This window comes from Petaurus breviceps, unplaced genomic scaffold (genome assembly GCF_028583685.1).
Source record: "Petaurus breviceps papuanus isolate PSGF00001 unplaced genomic scaffold, PetGlider_PUasm1.0 98, whole genome shotgun sequence".
In the NCBI taxonomy this organism is placed as follows: domain Eukaryota; kingdom Metazoa; phylum Chordata; class Mammalia; order Diprotodontia; family Petauridae; genus Petaurus; species Petaurus breviceps.
In genome coordinates, this window is record NW_027187460.1 from 39,202,334 (window position 1) to 39,222,474 (window position 20,141).

The 20,141-nt window shown below is 35.9% G+C and overlaps 2 protein-coding genes across 4 annotated transcripts in view; one reads left to right on the forward strand and one right to left on the reverse strand.

The window, feature by feature from the left end:
- The window catches only part of RAD21 (RAD21 cohesin complex component), a 37,100-nt gene extending 22,553 nt beyond the window's left edge, over window positions 1-14,547 (forward strand). For all 3 annotated transcript variants that reach the window (XM_069081017.1, XM_069081016.1, XM_069081018.1), the window contains 8 exons: window positions 208-333; window positions 750-872; window positions 3,837-4,060; window positions 5,225-5,393; window positions 5,763-5,911; window positions 7,998-8,147; window positions 10,753-10,836; window positions 12,623-14,547. In XM_069081017.1, coding sequence (XP_068937118.1) covers window positions 208-333; window positions 750-872; window positions 3,837-4,060; window positions 5,225-5,393; window positions 5,763-5,911; window positions 7,998-8,147; window positions 10,753-10,836; window positions 12,623-12,814 — 1,217 coding nt within the window. In that variant the 3' untranslated portion in view covers window positions 12,815-14,547. The remainder of the gene's footprint in view (window positions 1-207; window positions 334-749; window positions 873-3,836; window positions 4,061-5,224; window positions 5,394-5,762; window positions 5,912-7,997; window positions 8,148-10,752; window positions 10,837-12,622) is intronic.
- Window positions 11,445-11,990, reverse strand: LOC138155805 (large ribosomal subunit protein eL21-like). The gene has a single exon (XM_069081020.1). It carries the CDS (start codon window positions 11,973-11,975, stop codon window positions 11,493-11,495), a length of 483 nt encoding a protein of 160 aa, XP_068937121.1. The 5' UTR covers window positions 11,976-11,990; the 3' UTR covers window positions 11,445-11,492.
- Window positions 14,548-20,141: the final 5,594 nt, after the last annotated feature.

Sequence of the window (20,141 nt, forward strand, 5' to 3'; positions counted from 1 at the left end):
TACCAGGTTAGGAACTACACATTCAAAATAAAACATTTGATGTAGAAGTTACTTTTATTTAAGAAATTTCCAGTTTTGTAATAGAGTTGTCTGGGTGTGAAGTGAGCTCACTAAAACATTTTAGTGTGGTCTTATCATTTTTCAGTAATTGGGGCCTAGTAGCTATTGTCTATTTCACATTATAGTTACTTTTTTTCACTTTTTCAGATGACAAACTTATAAGTAATAATGATGGAGGTATATTTGATGATCCACCTGCCCTCTCTGAAGGAGGGGTCATGATGCCAGAGCAGCCTGCACATGATGATATGGATGATGATGACAATGTTTCAAGTGAGTGTGCCACTTTACGAATATGTTTCTAGTATTTTTATTTAGTTGGGATTGTGTGGTATCCAGAATACATTTAACATGAGAGGTTGTTTGAAGAGCTAAAATTCATACTTAGTAAATTTGTTTATACACCAGCATTTGTATCTTTGTTACATCACAATATCCTTACCTAGATTAGAAAGTCAGATTCTACTGCAGTCCTTATGTCTATTCTAATTTTCCTTTTTCACACTAGGGCTCATTTTTCAAGTGGGAGAAGGAATTGGGAGGAAAGGATTGTACATAGTTGGATTCTGAGAGTTGATTCTCTTTCTCTTAAGTGCATTTACGTTTCATAGGGGAATTCTGGGTATTGTTGCCTTTGGAATTCTTGGTGGAAATAATTTGTGTGTGTCTTTGTTTTTGTTTTTTAACAGTGGGTGGACCAGATAGTCCAGATTCAGTAGACCCTGTTGAACCGTTACCAACTATGACTGATCAAACAACACTTGTTCCAAATGAAGAGGAAGCTTTTGCTTTGGAACCTATTGATATCACTGGTGAATAAATAAAATGTTTTGACCACTCTTGATAATGGAAATTTTAGATATCTTGGTAATTTAAATTGAATATAGGAATCTTGGTTGAATAGAATATTAGTCAAAAGATAACCTAGATACTAATTCTGATTTGCACTGTGTGACAATAGTATTAATGTGGTGTATGTACATAAAGCAGTCCCTGACCTAGAATGTCTAATTTTATTAGAGAAGTAGTTTACTGAGGGTAAGTTTACATTTGTGATTAGCAGCTCTTTTTTATGCAAATGAATATTTTTAAAGTGTATGAAGTTAGATTTATCTTATGGAAGATGCAGTCAATAATACAATGCTAAGTCAAACTCTAAAAGAATCAAATGGTACAAATAAGAAAGTCCAAAGGATGATAAGGAAAATGGTGATAAAGTGCTTTTTAAAAAAGTTCAGTACTAAAAACGTATAGAACATCTAAACAATATACAATCACCTTAAAACCCTGGTTCATGTCAGAGTTAAAACGAATAATCCAAAATGCTATTGTAGGAGTTGTCATTTCTAGATAATAATTTGTCTCAGTACAGTTAATCCTTTAATACAAACTAATTAGTAGGCTAGCTCAGTTTATCTATAGAGCCTTTAAGGGATTAACATTATTAATAGATTACTAGATCTATAAATACTTGTTAGTGAATAAATTGGGGGATGTAAAAGTTTTCCCCCTTGACTAGACAATAGTTTCCTTACATTGATAAGAAAAGGAAAAGCTTCCGTCTCTAATTTGAGGGGGCTGGGAAATTGTTGGACAAAAATGCAGGTTAACTAAGAGTTCTTGCTGGTAGGTGAGTACCCTGTTGCACCCCCTACCAATCACTCCTTTTGTTTGTCTTCACTTGAATAGCTGATGTGAATCCTGAAACCAAAACTTACAAAGTGTCTTTTGAAAAATAGACATTGAGTGAAAAAGGTGGAGAAGAGAGTAACAGGAAAGGATAAACCGTAGGGAGGAGCTTATACTTTCATATTCTATTCTATCATAAATTACTCTGGAAAATAAAGCATTTATAGCAAAAATACAAGATAACTTAATTATCTTAACTATAATAATAATTATCTTAATAACGATAGTTCTTGATAAATAGATAAAATATAAATAGTTATAAATAATTATAATAAAAAATAATTATTTTAATAACTAGAATAAAAAGCCCTCTGGACAGCTATAGGGTGCCGTGGATAGAGCACTGAGCTTGGTTGGAGTCAGGAAGACCCGAGTTCAAATCCCAACCTCAGTCACTAAGGCTTATTAGCCTCAGTTTTAATCATTGCAAAGAAAATCCCAAGTGGGGTCACGACGGAAGAGTCAGGCATGATTAAAATGACTTGAGCAAGAACAAAAAGTTCTCTGCTCATAGAGGTACTTTACAGAATATATTCCTGTAATTACTACTTGTATTAGTGGAAGTAAGTACCCTCAATGAAGATCATCTTAAGACTGTTGTTGACAATAGCTCTTTGTGGTTATCTCTAAGTTCCATCTATAAGGAAAAAGTTTGTATTGAGAAATAACTCATAAATCTCCAGAGATTTCCTGAATCTTAATTGATAAGTAAATTCTACTGTCTTCTGCTTTAGGTAACCTCTTTTTGCTTTGAGATAATGCAGGGATAAATTTAAGCTCTGTTACTTGTTCATTTTATGTGTGTGTGTGAGATTTCAGTGAGATACTGCTGCAAAATATAAAAGCTATTATCAAACTTGTAAAATTTTATTTTAACACATTAATGTTAAATTATCTGGTGAGGCTTAGTCCAGTCATCACAAGATGGTCTTGGATTGCCAGAGTAAAGAATTTGTTGTGCAAATGATATATAATATACAAAAGCATCATTTGAAAAGCAAGACATTGCTATCAAGATTCATAGTGAAATTGCAGTAAGCTATCTACAGTGGTTGGAGAGTGAATGGATTGTAGGGTTATAGACTTAAGATCTGGAAAGGGATCTTGGCTATCTAGTACAACACTTTGATTTTACAGATAGGGAAACTTAGACCCAGAGAAGTTGTCTTGCCTGAGGTCACACAAGTAGTGACAAAGGCAGAATATTCTCACTATTTTGGTTAACTGAGAATTTCTATAGGTACTATGTTTGGGTTAACAATTTTCAAACCAATTAAAATACATACAACACTTAATTCTTCCCTGAATATATAGTAAGTATATAATAATAGAATAGTAAATTACTATTTTTCACAAGGTTCCTGAGGACTTTTAATACCTCAGGGTCATTTTGCTAGATGGGGAGGAGGGGAGCCATGGGGAAGGTAAAGCAATTGGTGTTAAGTGACTTGCCCAAGGTCACAGAGCTAGTAAGTATATCAAGTGAGGTCAGATTTGAACTCAGGTCCTCCTCACTCCACAGCCTGTGCTCTATTCACTGCACTACCTAGCTGCCCCCAGGGTCATTATTTTGAACAACTTACTGTACAGAACCACAAAACAAATTTTGTTTTATAGTGGAAGAAGCATTTTTGGCCACAGAGGAGCTATGTTTTGATCTCATTTCTGCTTAGTTAGCCATGTGACTTTGAACCTGTCCATTTCTGGATTTAGTTTCCACGTGGGTTAAATGAAAGATTGGGATTAGTTGATTTCTAAGGTGACTTCCATCCACAACTGCTGTAGTTAATATTGTTAATAAAAGCATTCACTATTATCTATACACAATTTCATCTTTGAACTTTCTGACATTTGAATATTGTTAAGCACTTAAAGCTAGATATGCAGAATAAATTAGAACTATTTCATTCCATGTTTCAGTGTCTACATTGATTTGGGTCTGTGTGGTAAGTCAAGTACAAGAAAACAATGGTGCCTAAGTACCTAAATATGTGCAGATTTCTCTGCCTGGATGCTGTCTGTCAATATGTAGTTTAGCCTTTGCCTCTAAATTTATGATATAACATTCTCATTTTTTGTCATCACAGTTAAGGAGACAAAAGCCAAAAGAAAGAGGAAGCTAATTGTTGACAGTGTAAAAGAGCTGGATAGCAAGACAATTAGAGCCCAACTAAGTGATTACTCTGATATTGTCACTACTTTGGATCTTGCACCACCCACCAAAAAACTGATGATGTGGAAAGAGACTGGAGGAGTAGAAAAACTTTTTTCTCTGCCTGCTCAACCTTTATGGAACAATAGACTACTGAAGGTAATGTTTGAAGTTTGTTTCACATGATTTCAATTATCTTTGGATGATCAGAAGCAGCTAGGTGGAGCCGTGGATAGAGTATTGGGCCTGGAGTCAGGAAAGCCTGAGTTCAAATTATAATTTTAATAACTTTGTGACCCTGAGCAAGTCATTTGACCTCTATTAGTCTCAGTTTTCTCAGTGTAATGGGGACCATAATAGCACTTAACCTCACAAGGTTATTGTGGGGATCAAATTGAAATATTTGTAAAGTGCACAGCACCTGACATAATGGTTATTCCATTCCACTAGTACATTTTGGTAATATGACAGTACTTATTTGGTATTGTCTAAAAAAAATGCAGATTTGACAAAAGTCTTTCCGATTAGAAGCCTAGACTTTTTTTTTTTTTTTGTCTTTTTGGAGGGAGGGAGGCAGGGCAATTAGGGTTAAGTGAGGTCTGAGGTTCACTTTTGGAGGGCAGTTAGGGTTAAGTAACTTGCCCAAGGTTACACTGAGGCGGGGGAACCAAACTTGAGTCCTCCTGACTCCAGGGCCGGTACTTTACTCACTGCACCACCTAGCCACCCCTCATTTCTTTTTTTAAGCATGCTTAAAAGTTATTTTGGTTTTCTTGCTCTAGTTCAGGATCATTACATTGTATAGCTTTAGTAGTTCTTTTTAGATTTTTGCAAATACTTTTGTTTTTTAGTCATAAATATATTGGGACCTTAGAAAGTTTTCTTGCCTTTGTTCTTCCTAAAAAAAATATGTTTGTAATCAGTGTGTAAATTCCTATTCTCTTGTTTTTTGTTTTGTACCATTTCTCTTTTTTCCCATATATTTACATTGGTCATTTTTTTATGGCTTACTATCCTATTCTGTTGTTGTGCATTGATTTAGTCATTCCCTAGTTGTTGGCCATAAAGGTAAGGTTATTTGTCATTTTTAATTATTAGCATTTATTTTGTCTTATTTTACAGTTACCTGGTAGAGGGCTACACTAGAGAAAGGTATTATTCTTGGATGGTCACTTGAAAACTTTGTTTTCTAAATGTTTCCAGATTATTGCAGTTGAGGTTTCTTAGAAGGCTGGTTTCAAGTTATATGGGGCATTAACGTTTAGTACATCTGAGGTTTGGTATAGAACCAGTTGTTTATACTTTCATGTACATCTCTTTTAGCTCTTTACACGCTGTCTCACACCTCTTGTGCCAGAAGATCTTAGGAAAAGGAGGAAAGGTGGAGAAGCAGACAATTTGGATGAATTCCTCAAAGATTTTGAAAATCCAGAGGTACCCAGAGAGGAGCAGCCACCGCAGCAGCAACAGCAGCAGCAACATGATGTTATTGGTTTGTAATGTGGTGGTTCTTTTTCCAGGCTTACACTTGTATTGAGGTTAAAACTCATGGATAATTCCACATTAGTTTGAATATAGACTGCACTGTAGAATAAGACATCTTTGAATGAACCTAAATTAATAGGAATACAGTGAGAGAAAACATTTGCGTATAGGCTACTTTTAGGTTTCACAGAAGTCAGATTTGATGAGGGGGGAATACAAGCTTTAGTTGAAACAATATAGTGATATGTTGTATAGTGTATGAGTAAAGTATATCCTTTTCAGCCTTGAAAAAATAGCTTCATGCTGAAAATGAAATAGCATTGAAACAGGCCTCTCAACTTTATGTCAAATCTAATCTTTATGTGATGATTTGCAGATGAAACTATTATAGAAGAGCCAGCCCAGATACAGGAATCAGTGATGGAAGGCAGCAGAACCAATGTGGATGATCCTGTCATGCCACCACCTCAAACAGCAGGAGTAAAACGCAAGGTACAGCAAGTTGACCCAGAGCCCGTGATACCTGTAAGTAAGAAAATCTCATATAACAAAAATATACCTTTCTACATTACCTCTTTGATATTTGAGTGTGGTTAGTCTTTGTTATTAGGAGAGACATACTGGACATTAGTCAGCAAAGTAAATCAAACACATAGTAGTAAGTATTGTTGACAGAGGGAAGAAATATAAAAACAAAGATTGTCACTTGAAAAGGACTTATGATTTTTAGATCCTTATTTAAGAGAGAAAACACGGCATAGTGAATAAAGTGCTGACCTTTGAGATAGGAAGGCCTTATTCAAAGTTTACTTGTACATAATGGTTATATGAAGCTGGGAGAGTCGTTTGATTTTTTCAGTGGTCCATTCCACCTTCTTAAGAGTATAGGTTGCAGAACGTTGCTCTACATTGGTAGAGGAATTATCCTTACTAAGAGTTCCACTTCACTGTTGGAATTATAGGTCCTTCCAAAAATACTTAAATTTAGATGAAAATTTGAGCTATCCTGTTTCTTGAGGGCTTTTGTGATCAAGTGAGTATCATGGATGTTTCTCTTTACTGCTTCTCATTAATGGTACTCTTCATTCCCCAGATCTGAAGTCCCTAATCCTTATAGTCTTTTAGTTTGGGGAACAGAAACTGTAGGTTATCTGGTTCACAGTCCACTACTATGTGGAAACAGAGATGAAGTGAGGCATTTAACAGATCTAAGACAGGCTAGAGTCTCAGATTCATTTTGCTTGATTCCTATACAAATATTGGAAATATCTCTCTTCTCCCTTAAACTGCCCAAAATTGTGTGTAGCTGTTTCCTTGTGTTGCTGAATCTTTCTAGAATATGGGGCGGGAGGGGGGGTGCAATTTCCAAGATACTGTTGTTTGCCCAGATTAAGGAGGGAAGAAGCTGGAAATGATGTATACCAGAAACCTAATGCTTTGTTTTCATATATTTGGACCCCCTAACATAAGTTCTTGGTATTGAGATTTAGCAGCAAAAGACTAAAGCACCAAGAAACCCTTTTTAAAAGCCCAGCCCATGTAGAGAAAAGGGTCTTTGGGATTTATTTTAAGAACCAGCTTTTCTGTGCCCTCTGGTGGTCAGGAGTTGTAATTAAAGCATATTATGCATTGTCCCAGTTTGGACTCAGAACATTTCTTGAACTTTCTATCAGAACGTTATCCCATAACATATTCTTAACAGAAGACACTGAAACTGAGAGGAAATGTTAGACAGACCCTGAAGATGGGGTCTCTTCATTCTTCTTGTTTTTGATGCCACTATTAAAAGACTATTTAGAACTACCTTTGATTGTTGTAAGGAAAATGGTTTACATATGTCAGTCATTTTTAGTATTATCGCTCCCCTCTGGTATTCACTCTATCCTTGAGCTTGTTTAAAACAATTGATACCGTGAGACAGAGCAATAATATAAGACAATTTTTCATTCTGATAGCTAACAGTAATGTGCCAGTTTAGTTGCATGTAGTGTTTCGGTCATGGCTTTGTGTCAACCCTATGTTAAAATATTTTACCGTATAAATTTTTTTCATGAAAAATGCTATTTTTCTTCATTGTTTTAAAGCAGTTGGCAGAGTTTCTCCTTTACTTGGAACATTTTGTCTACCAAATTTATTTTTAAGAAAGAAGTATTGATATTAGAATCATTATTCTGTAGTCTCAGGTTTGGAGAGACAGTAAGGGAAAAGTTCTGCTGTGACTGTTATAGTGTATATGAGGCTAGCTATGTGATGGGTCAAAGGATGTGGACATTTTAGTTATTTTTGCATAAATTCCTAGTGGCTTTACAGAATGGTTGGATTCATTCACAGTTCCAACAACTCTGTGCTTGTCTTTCTATCGTCCTCCAAACTTAGATTATTCCTGTCTTTTTCATCTTTGTGTAATTATGAGGTGAGATTTTGAGTGTTGATTTGCATTTCTCTTATCCATGATTTGCAACAATCTTTCATATCATTGATAGTTTAAAATTGTTTTGAGAACTTTTCATATCCTTTGACCCCAGTATTCCTTTGAACCCTGAAAGCTTTATCTACTTTGAACTGGCATGTTACATTTACATTGCTTCTTATCATTTCTTTCAATTACCAGCCTGAACAGTTGCCACAGTTAGAAATCCCACCTGTAGAACTTCCTCCAGAAGAGCCTCCAAATATCTGTCAGCTAATACCTGAGCTGGAACTTTTGCCAGAGAAAGAAAAGGAAAAAGAGAAAGATAAGGAAGAGGAAGAAGAGGAGGAGGTAATAAACTCAGATGACTGGCAAATTCATTCTTAATGTGCTATTTTCACATGACTTTGGTTTTGTTTTAAATGTATGTTATATTAACTGATACTGAGCATTTAAAGGGCTCTACTGCCCCAGAAGGTGGCTCAGTGGGAAAAAATGGATATTTTTATCCCAGAGAAAAGGTAAAGTATAAAGGAGCTATGAATTGCTTTCTTGAATCATTTAAAAGATTGTCATTTAGGAGAGGGATCGAACATTTTTGTGATTGAAGGGCAAAAAAGTTACAAGGGAAGCCGATTTCTATAAAACATAATTTCCTAACAATTAGAACTGGCTTGAATGGGAATAGACTTTCTTCATAAGAGAGCCCTCTTATTTATTCATTCAAGCTAAAAGTTAGGTCCCCATTTTTCAAATATACTGGAAAGAAGATTAAGGCAAGTCTCTTAAGAGGAAAGAATTGAACAAAATAAATAGTCCCAAGGGCAGCTAGGTGGTGCAGTGAATAGAGCACCAGCCCTGGAGTCAGGAGGACCCGAAATCAAAAGTGACCTCAGCCATTTAACACTTACTAGCTGGGTGACCTTGGGCAAGTCACTTAACCCCAATTGCCCTGCCTTCTCCCCTCCAAAAAGCAAAAAATAAATAAATAAAAAACAATAGTCTCTAAGGGACCTTCAATTTCTGAGCCTTTATGATCCTCATTGTTATCAAGAGGTGCATGGAGGGTCTTTCTTGGATTTTTTTTTAATCTGTGTCTTTTAAGGTATGAACTTTGATTGTCTCCCTCCCTAATATTTTCTTTAAAATTTTAAATAAGATTGAATCAGCCAACACCTTATTTATCAACATTTGGGGAATAAAGTGTTCCACTGAAATGAAATTGTCCTTTTAAACACCAAAACCTGTTTTTTGATTCCTTTTTGATGGGCATATCTAAAATGTACTGCTCTGTGCCTTCCTAAACTGTTAGAGACATAATTTAACTTTTTCTTAAAAACCTGTGATCATGCAAAGGAACATAATTTGATGACATCAGGTCTCAGGTCTAGAACCAGAGCCTGGATTCACTGGGTTTATTACTTGTGGGGCATTCAGCAGGTCATCTTACCTCTTTGAATCCTCGGTTTCCTCATTTATAAAATGAATGGATTGGACTTGATAAAGTCCCTTCTAATTCTTAATTCTATGAGCTGATGATTCTGAGTATCAGTTACTGTATTGTGTACTATGCTGTAGCCATACCTTCAGTGACTATTTAGTTGTATAGGGGTGTTTGCCATCCACTTAGTGTTTCCAGAGTTAAGAATTCTTTCCTATAATTTATTTTCTTAAAAATGACTGTCGCGTTGTCATTGAAATTGTCAGTATTTTCTCTAGTGGATCTTTTCCCTTTCTCTTTTGATCTGCTATGAGGCGGATTTCTAACTTCACTAAAATTGAATGTAAAATAAAAGCCGTTGAACCCTGAGGTGTCAAATAAACAAAAATACAACAAATAATATTTTGTGGTTTTCTAAATCAGTATGAAACTACAAGGATATGTTTCCGTTTGACACCTGGTCTAATAAACACACATGAACTTAAGCTTTTATTGAACTTCTCTTGCTTATCCAGAAACCTTTTTAATTTAACCTAATTCTTTACTGTGTCCTAATTGTGTAAGGTGACATCTCAGTAAGTGGAGTACTATTTACCACAACAACAAAGACAGCCTATCTTAATATCTGTTTACTGACAAACTGAAACAGGAGTGATGGTGCTAGAATTTGAGGAAAGCACATTTTCATTTTTTTATGTATTTATATATATTAGGGCTAGATTTGGCAGGCTATGGCCAGGGGGCTAGTTTAGCTTTTACTTGGTACCTCTCAAAATTAGATTTAGGGTATCTTGAGACCCATTGTTCTCTAAAGGAAAAAACAGTGGAGTTGAAGATCTTAGACGTGAGTTTCTAATATTGGATATATTGGCTACAAGTTTCCTAAAAACTGTACCTCAATTTCTTCCTTATAAAATAAGATTAATATCTACCCTGTTGATTTTATAAACTGTTTTGAGGTTTTGGAGTAATGAAGTATATAAAGTGTTTTAAACCTCTAGACAAAAGTAGCACTATTATTAGGTTCCTGTAATACCCATAAAATTTTGTTACAGTTCTAACAATCCTGTGGTCTCTGATGTTTATCTTTAATATTGTGATATTTTTAACCAAGAGTTGTTGTGAAGCCAAAGGCTCTTGAAATATACATTTTTGGATATTGTTCCTGGGAGAACAAAGCCTCCAATGTTTGACTAAACTTTGTAGCAACAAGAACTTTTGGGAGTGTGTTCCTTTAGAGAGAAACAAAGGGTTAAAAAAATCTTGGTGTAATATATTTTTATTTTCTCTAGAACTGCTTTTTAAAGGGCTATGCCATCTTAAGCACATATATTGAACTGTAAAGCTTCTGCTTTGTGCTAAATATTTTTCAGTAGCAGCTTTTGGGGGAGCAGAGATGAAATTAGTTCAGTGTTTTGGGGATATTTAGAAATAAGAATTTCATTTTTTTGTCCCCAGTTTGGTTGGTTGTTTGATGTGTGAATCTAACTCAGCTGTAATTTTTTCCCCTTTCAGGAAGAAGATGCTACAGGAGGTGATCAGGATCAAGAAGAAAGAAGGTGGAACAAAAGAACTCAGCAGATGCTTCATGGTCTTCAGGTATTACTTTGATAAGAATGATAAAAGGGAACGTTTAATTAAGTAATGATCCCCTTCCCCAAAATTTACATAATAAAAATTTAAGACTTTTAGAATAAATTAAGATACAAATGGAAAAGAAATTTAGTCATGACATTATTTGAGGGTGTTGAAGTACAAACTCTTGTTAAATTTTATGCCACTCACAAAAGACAGGAAAATTCCTCAGAATGCAGCCAGGTGGTTTTATTCATAACCTCTAGCAGCATGGCTTTTTCTCAGAAGAAGTCTTCTTTGTAGATCTTAATAATACCCTTTTTCTGTTAGGTCAGAAATTTGAATATATCAAGTGGGTAGATAGCTTTTAACCACTTTTTTTTTTTAAAGACCATATCTAGATTTGAAGTAGGAAACCTTAAATATTTTTGTAGTCATCTCCCTTTGTGCTTGGAAAGATACTTTTTTTACTAAGGCTAAGAATATGTATACCATATGGTTCTTGTTAAACCTATAATATAAAAGAACACATATAAATTAGAATTCTGTGGGCCATATTTAAGTAAATTTTATACTATATTTAGGTAGTTGCATTATGTAGTTATATCAGAGGAATTACTATTGTTTAGTAATTTTTTTTTTTTAATCCAAGATTTTTTTATTGTTCCTTTTATAGTCGCTTATGCCATGAATTCATAGGGGATTGGTTCCAACAGCTCAGGTTCCTTGCCATTGGTTCTCACAAAGTGTGCTTCTCTGGGTGGAGCAGGCTGGCGTTTCAGTTGAACCCAAGTGCCTTTTTCTTTGGCTTCCTTCTTCTTCTGATCATTTTCCTTTACCCGCTTCAGGAAGCTATCTCTGCTCTTGGAATGCTTAATGTGCTCGATACGCACATTAATTCTTTTGGCTAGGATCTTGCCCTTAACCTGTTTGTTTACAACATTGCCTACAGCATGCTGAGTAACATTATAGACCCATCCAGTCTTGCCATGGTAACATTTGTGGGGCATTCCTTGCTGAACTGTGCCCATACCCTTGATAACTACAATATCACCTTTCTTGTATATTCGCATATAAATAGCCAAAGGGACAACACCATGTTTTCGAAAGGGCCTACAAAACATGTATCGTGTACCTCTCCTTTTTCCTTTTGTGTTCGTCATTTTGTCAACTCACTGGAATATGGCGGAACCGGCGGAAAGCTATTGTTTAGTAATCTTAACCCTTCAAATTTACATAATTCCCCGTTCATCCAAAGGTACAGTATGTGTGTCTAATTTTTTGGCCACCTGATTGATGTGAAAATTGTTTAGGCATCTTTTGGCTGTGTGGGGGTGTGTGTGGAGGGAGGGAAGGCAGGGCAATTAGGGTTAAGTTGACTTTCCCAAGGTCACACAGCTAGTAAGTATGTCAAGGGTCTGAGGCTGCATTTGAACTCAGGTCCTCCTGACTCCAGGGCTGATGCGTAGGTACCACCTAGCGCCCCCATCCTTTGGTCTCTTGACAGAATAATCTTATCAGCACTTAAAGTTTCTTTTCCTGATGTTAGACAACAAGAATGTATTAACCTGGTACTTTACCATCAAATGGTTACCCAAGAGAGTGCACAATCTTGAATGGATACACAAGTCAGAAAACTCATCACTATAATATTTCTGTGGTACTGTTTAGTAGGTTTGGCCAAAAATTGATCTGCAGATTTCCGGTCCTCATCTAATACAGAATACTTAATGTAGAATGTTTTCCTATCTCAAATTATTAAAACTTTCTTAAATTGCTCGTTCAATCTACCTTTTTATTTGCTTTTCAGAGAGCTCTTGCTAAAACTGGAGCCGAATCTATTAGTTTGCTTGACTTGTGCCGAAATACGAACAGAAAACAAGCTGCCGCAAAATTCTACAGCTTCTTGGTACTTAAAAAGCAGCAGGCTATTGAGCTGAAACAAGAGGAGCCTTACAGTGACATCATTGCAACACCTGGACCAAGATTCCATATAATTTGAATGTCTCAATGGATTATAGCTAGTGTGTATTTCACTAGTATAAATGAATTGCCCCCAATGTGTAGGGCACACAAGACCATTACAGAAAATTTAGATTTTTGTCTGTACAAAGAATCTCTTGCCCCTTTTTATATTTTTAATTTACCATCTTCATTTTTAAGGGAAACTGCTCGGGTGGGTTTTGTTTGTATTCTGATGGAGATACATTCTCCAGGACCCAGATAATAATTTTAACAGTTCAGAGCAGATGTGTGCAATATTGGTACATGTAATGATGTTGAGTTTCAGTGAAAAGTCATGATTTGTATCTTAATTCTCCATTAGTGCATTTGAAAAATTAACCTCTCTGGGAAAAGCCTGCCAACCTCAAAACATTTAGTAAGTACCTATTATGTTTAGGGTACTTGGATCAAAAAATGTCTGCTTTTCACGGAACAGAATTGGATTTTCTCTGTAAACTTTTTGCTCTGGTCTCTGGCTATCTGAAAACTATGGGTGAATTGAGATATTTAGTAGTTCGTACAATAGGAATTGGTTTTGTAGCACACTGAGAAACTTGGAATGATTTAGCTGGGAGCAGACATCTCTGAAGAGCACTTGCTGAAAACAAACTTCCTCAGATGAAAGACCAGACTTGTTTAGGCTGAAGCATTCCAGTGTTCTCTGAATCATCTAGTTCAAATCTACATCATTCTAGCTCATTGTAGAGGTGCCATTTTTCTTATATTGCCTTGGAGGTTTGCTCACCACAGCCCACCACAGCAAAGGATTTAATTTCATTGTGTGAACACTGAAGTCAGCCTTGTGACTCTAGGATGAACAGTGGCAGATTTTCTATCAGGATTAAAGAGGAATTCTAGCTACACATAAACTATAAATCAAGCTTTTTTTTAAAAAAAGATATTCAGATAATGAACCATTTATTTGGCACATTCAAATCATGAAAAAAAATCAGGAATAAAATACTACAAAATGTCTTGTATGTCAAAGGGGCAGACTGATGGGAAGCCACTTACCTGATTATACTTATTAAGCAGAAGATGCTATATGTTAACTGTAATGGCTTTTCTGGTATTTATTATAAGTCTTAGCATTGATCTATTTTTCCAATACTGCACACTCCTGTGTTTGGACCTTTTATTTTAATAGCTTTGCAAGAGAAAATCCTGCACCTGGTTTCCTATAATTTAAAAAACTAAAATTAAAAAGCAAAAAAAAATTAAATAAATAAAGGCTTTATTGTTAACAGACCAGATAGAACCAGAAATTATGTGAATATGTTGATTATCAAAACATGTCTTAACTTTTTTTAGGGCAAAATTACACTAAAAGTTCTGACATAAACGTTGGCACTTTGGTGGAAAAGATTTAATTTTTGAGACTCAGATTTCCGTATATACCCAATAATGTAAAATTATGTGAAATGTTTTAAAAATTTGTGAGACTGCATAATTACTGTTTTAATAATTCAATTTCTTGAGAAAGGTAATTGTATAAAATTGCTACTGCAGCTTTATTTTCAACATGACGTGCCTGTAAACCATGGAATTTCCCCCTTTGTAAAAAGACATTGTAGATAATTTGAATGTTTAATTATAGAAAGGTCATTAGTTTCTTGTTACACATTTTGTTAGTCTGGTTTTTGTTGCTTATCAGGTTTAATATTGTTCTTGAAAATAGTTGATGCTGTGTTATGTATAACTTTTCTAATAAAAGTTGTGTTATAAGCTGTATTTTTCTTACTTTTGTTTTAATTTGAGATAAAATAATTTTTATAGCTAGGAGGAAACTTAGAGATCATTTAGTTGGTCCTCTCATTTTACTTGCTCAAGGTTGTAAATTGTAAATGACAGTCAAAATCTGAAATCAGTTACTCTGGGCCCAAATGCAATGCTTCTTACACTGCTATGCCATGTTGCTTTCTCCTAATAAGAAAAAATAAACAATAGCTCATAATCTTGCCTTTTGTTCACCTTATCTTGTCCAGTGAATAGAAATATTTTACAGGTTGCACAACCTAGACCATCTTAACGATTTGTGGCCTACTGTTTCATGACCTGCTAGCCAGTCTTGTGACGAGCATCTGAACTCAGGCTGATTTTTAGATGACAAAAACACGTTATCAGGATCTTGAAATAGAACTCATTAGAGCTTCCATTTCTTTGGCAGAACTTTTCAAGAACTTCCAATGCATGAGGTATCTGCGGTTTTAAGTAGAGGAGAGAATGTAAGACTGAAAGTAATGTTTTTATACCATCCTGATAAAATGCAATGGGTCTTGGAATTGTTGCTTTTTTTTTTTTTAAACACAACTTGTTATATAAAGGTTAGTTGAAGGAACTGGAACCATTTAACTAGGAGAATAGAGAAAGGGTGAGACAAACTTGTTTTGCTTTATCCCCACAAGAAGTACTTGAAGCAAGATAAATCAGTTTCAGAAGCAGGTTTACTCAAAAACAGCTACCCAAAAGCAGAGTGGGCTACTTCTGAAAATAGGGAGTACCTTAGCAATCGTAAAGCTCTTAGTATAGTAACTGGGACATACATGCTTGTTTCCTTCCTTATCACTACTTTTATATGTCTTTTTTTTTTTTAAAGCAATCAGGGTTAAATAACTTGCTCAAGGTTATTATGCCAGTTATTTCTGGGTGTGGTGCTAAGTATCTGAGCCCGGATATGATCCCCAGGTCATCCAATACTCTGGTGCTCTTACTCGCTGTGCTACCTACCTGGCCACCCCTAGCTGTCTTAAATTGAAGACGGATGACAATTTGGAGAGGATTCCACAGATTAGACTTGTGCTTCTGAGGCGTACCTATTCCAACTTAGTTTTGACATGGTTAAGTGCTACTTAGGAGATGGGATAATATGAAGAGATGACTGTTCAGCAACTTTGTGTCTTTTGAAAGCTATCACTTATTACACAAGTGATAGCTAATGGTGAAGCTGTGGTGTGGAACAAAGGAACATTATAGTGTATCCAAAAGTTGGGGTTTGACTACTTCTTAAGGAATACAGAAACTGGGTATCTATTTAGGGGGTAAGTCAAAATTAGGACTCATTACTTCAAATGGCTTGGGATGTCTCCCTTTGGGTTCTAAGAGTTAGCCAATACCTCTTGAGTGGGTTTGATAAGGATACTACACAGAATAAATGTTCCTGAGCTGAGCCTTCAAGGAACTCAGGAATTTTGCAGAGGCAGAACAGAAGAGAGAATCCATTCCAGAAATGGAGACCAATCTGGTTGTGGGAAAAACAGGCTATGAAATGTCCTGGGTGACCTTTCTCTTTGTTTGTCAGTGCTTTGTTTTGGCTGCTGTGACTCACCTCATGGTTAAAGGTGCTCCTAAATGTATGAATTTCCAATTTTAGAAGTAAGGCTAAGTGATGGCCAATATTATTAACGATGGCTATTATCATTATTACTAATTGACTATTGAAACTAAAATATAAAACCCCGGTTTTGGATACTGTTTTCCTAAGAAGAAACATTTGTATTACCTATAATTATGGTTTATTTTAATTTTTTTTTTTGCTTACATATTGAATTAAAGCACAGTTTTTCTTCTACCAATACAGGATGTTTCCCTGTGTTCCCTACTTTCAAATCCAGATTCTAAGACAACAGTAACTTCTCTTAGTCATCCTTAGGACATTTATTACTATCCAAGTTAAGCAGACTTCCATCACCACTTCCCAGCATCACTGACCATATAACATTCTTAGGTTAATCATGTAAACTATTCATTATAGGGCTTTCACCTGATAACTGACAGCTGCATCTGAAGCTACTGAACAACAATGACCAATTATGAGTCAGGCATATATGTCCTGGCCAGTTTAATCAACAAGCATTTATTAGGCACCTGGGAATACAAAGAAATTAAAAATCACTCTCAAGATACTTAAAATTCTATTAGGAAATGGAATATACACATGCAGAATAAATACAAAAAATAGAGGGGAGAGAAGGGCACTAGACACTGGTATCATGAAAGGCTTTGTGGAGCTGGTGATATAGGATGTCTTAAAAGAAACAATTATATAAGGAAGAAGTGAGGAGACAGGTATGGAGAAGGGGTATGGGAAGGTACAACTATGAAAGGAATGGAAAAACAGTTGGCCTGGATCATAGAGTGTGAGGAGAGTATAATAAGTCAATCTGGACCAAAATGAGGTATTCATGAGCCATTCAAATCAAGATGTCTTTAGGCTCCTAAAGCTCAAATGACAGGTGAGGATTGATTGGAGTTAGTGCTTAGGAGACAAAACTGCATCGTATTGATAGACTAAACTATAGGAGTGAATGAGACATCAAGGGAAAATTGTTAGAGAGAGGAAGTCAAGTCCAAACCCTTAGGAAGAAAATGTTAAGCTGGTGAAGAAGACAGAGAAAGTAGAACTTTTCCACTCAATCAGTGGAACTGGAGGCCAAGAAAAATTGCTGACTGCTGAATTACAGCTAAGAAACCACATCTTTCCTGTGCTTTTAGAAGAGGATCTCAATTCTTAGGATATTTCCACAGCAAGCAATAACAACTCACATTTATATAGGTTTTTAAGCTTTTCAAAGCACTTTTACTCACAACAACCCCATGACTGAGGTAGTTGCAAATATTTTTATCCCCATGTTAGATGAGGGAGCTAAGTGACTTGCCCATACTGGGAAGCAACTTGACACCCAGTATCAAACAGGCTTTGATATTAGTTGTCCTGACCCCCAAATTTACTGTTCTTTCCTCTGCACTTCTCTACCTCTGTGAACATAGAAAGCTGAATTATAAAATAATGTACAGGTTCTCCAGAGATCATCTAGTACTACCTCCTGCTCTCTAAACTGTCCTGGAAAATGTCTCCGATTTCTAGAATATCATTCATTTAAGAAGTCTTGTCATGAAACAAAGGTCCTAAATATTTATAACAGTCCCACAAATGCCAAAATATTCATAAGAACGTTCATTACAAAAAAAAACCACTCATTACAAAACTAGAAATGAAGCAAATGCCCAAGTTGGGAATGGCTAAACCAGTTGTAATACATGAGTTGCAGTGGAATATTGTTGCACTATAAGAAACTATAACTAAGCATGGGAAAATTTATATGAAATGATACAAACTGAGGTAAAGAATGCTGGGAAAACACCATAAATAATGGAAATGTAAAGGACAGCCATCACAAAACAATTAAAAGTGAATATTGTGAAATGATAACAAGCTTTACTCCAAAGGAAATTTGTGAGAAGGCACCTGCCCGCCTTGTTCTCAGAAGAGGCAGACTATGGGAGTGGAACAAGGCATAAAATAGACTTTCTTCAATATGTTGGCTGTATTTTACTGAATTTTTTAAAGAATATTTTCATTCTTTGTTTTAGGGGATGACTCTGGCAGGGAATGGAGGAAGGTAAATACTGGGAGATGTAGGTGATATGAAAATAAAATATATTTAAAATACAGAAGAAACTGTGCATGAAAATAGAGAATCATGTAAAGATGCGAACTGATGCAGAGTGAAGTACACAGAATCAAGGGAAAAGTGCACCTCATTTCCTCCAATGCACAGGTGGGGACTATGGGTGTGGATCCTCAAATATACTATAGGACCAAGCTGATGAGTTTAATTTTGTTGCTTTGCTAATTTTTCTCTCTTTTTTATTCTTTGTTGCAAAAAGATGGCTCATTTTGAGAAAAGGAAGAGATGTACTTGGAAATAAAACTCAGATAAAAATGAAAGATGATATCAATACAATTTTATGAACAAATAAAACTTCAGCGTCCAAAAAAAAAAAAGTGTCAGACTGAATACTTGTTTTAATTCATTGTCCAGCTTCATTCAGGCCTTTCTGCTGAGTCTGCTATAGACCATAAAAGCACTGACTTAAAATGAATGGGTATCAAAGCTTTGCATATCCATTCTTATTTTCTATTCCATTCAAAGGTTTATTCTTGAATGAACGTGGGGTTTCCTTTTCCAGACAGTGAAAAGCATAGAAGTATATGGTGACAGCTATAAGTAAAAGGAGCTCGGGTAATTCTTGGAAATATAAGTTTATCTAAGTTTTCCCATATCGACAATTTCATTGGTGATGGAGCAAATGCTTTATCTCTGGCTCCAGTTTTTAGTTCTTAGTTCAGAAACATAATCCAAGTATAAAGCATTGGATTTACAATATGATTTTATAATATAAGTAGAATGTAAGCATTGAAGGGGCAGAATGGTATGAGACAAAATACTGTCCTTGGAGTCAGAGGTCATGGGTTTAAGTCCCAGTTCTGTCACTTTTTTAGATGATTGACCTTGGACAAGTAATTTGATCTCAATCTCCTGATATGTAAAAATAACACTCTTCTATTCAAATCCAACTCCAGGACCACATCAAGGCAAATTGAAGTCCTACTTTGATGCCTTAATGTGGGGTGGATATGACAGGGTTCTTGAAAGCTAGGCTAGTCAAAAATAAGCTAGAGAGGTTTCAGGTTCCTACTAAACAACAGATTGTCTTGAGGACCTACCCTTCTAAATTCAGGAAAATTCATTAGTAAAATCTTGTCTTGTCTACCAGTTCAATTCAACTTAACTCAACAAGTATTTATATCATCCCCATCTTGCCCTCCAGTCTCCAGGTATCTTTACTCCTGAGCCATTCCAGAAAACCCTGTGGCAGCCCAGATCCTACCTGAGCCCAGAGTCGGCCTACTTGCCTCCTGACCTTGCCTTGAGATAACCCCACGTCCAGACTTTTGGCCTTCATCAGGTCTTCAAAGGCTTTTCCCTACCTGTCCTTCATTTATTTTGAAGAGGTCCAGTGACATCATGGGTGATGACTTGAGCCTGAACTGGATTTAAGCAAGGAAGAGTAGCACAAAGTTGTCAGCCTCACTCTCTCTTCCTGAATCATCAAAGGCCAGTAGCAGAACAAAGTCAGGATGACTGGCTCTGGCCCAAGAGGCGGTGGATGATGACCTTGGCATCTTCAACTGACTCCATGGCCCACTGGAACAACTTGTTCTCATCTACCCATGACTTCACATGCTTGGGGTAGACATCCTCTAACTCACTGGTGGGTCTGAGGTCTATTTGTTACCCTTAACCTGGTTTAGCCTGTCTGCCAAGATGTTTTTACTGGGGTATGGACACTATGTATGCTACAATTTCTTGGGGGACAACCTGTTTGAAGTCAGATCAGGCAGACTGGACTGCCTTATTATTATTTCTTTTAAGGAATGAATTATAAGTATTTATTACTATATGCCAAGCATTCTGCTAAATATTGGGGATACAAGTACAAAAGTGAGACAGTCCCTGCTTACCAAGGAGTTTACATTCTAA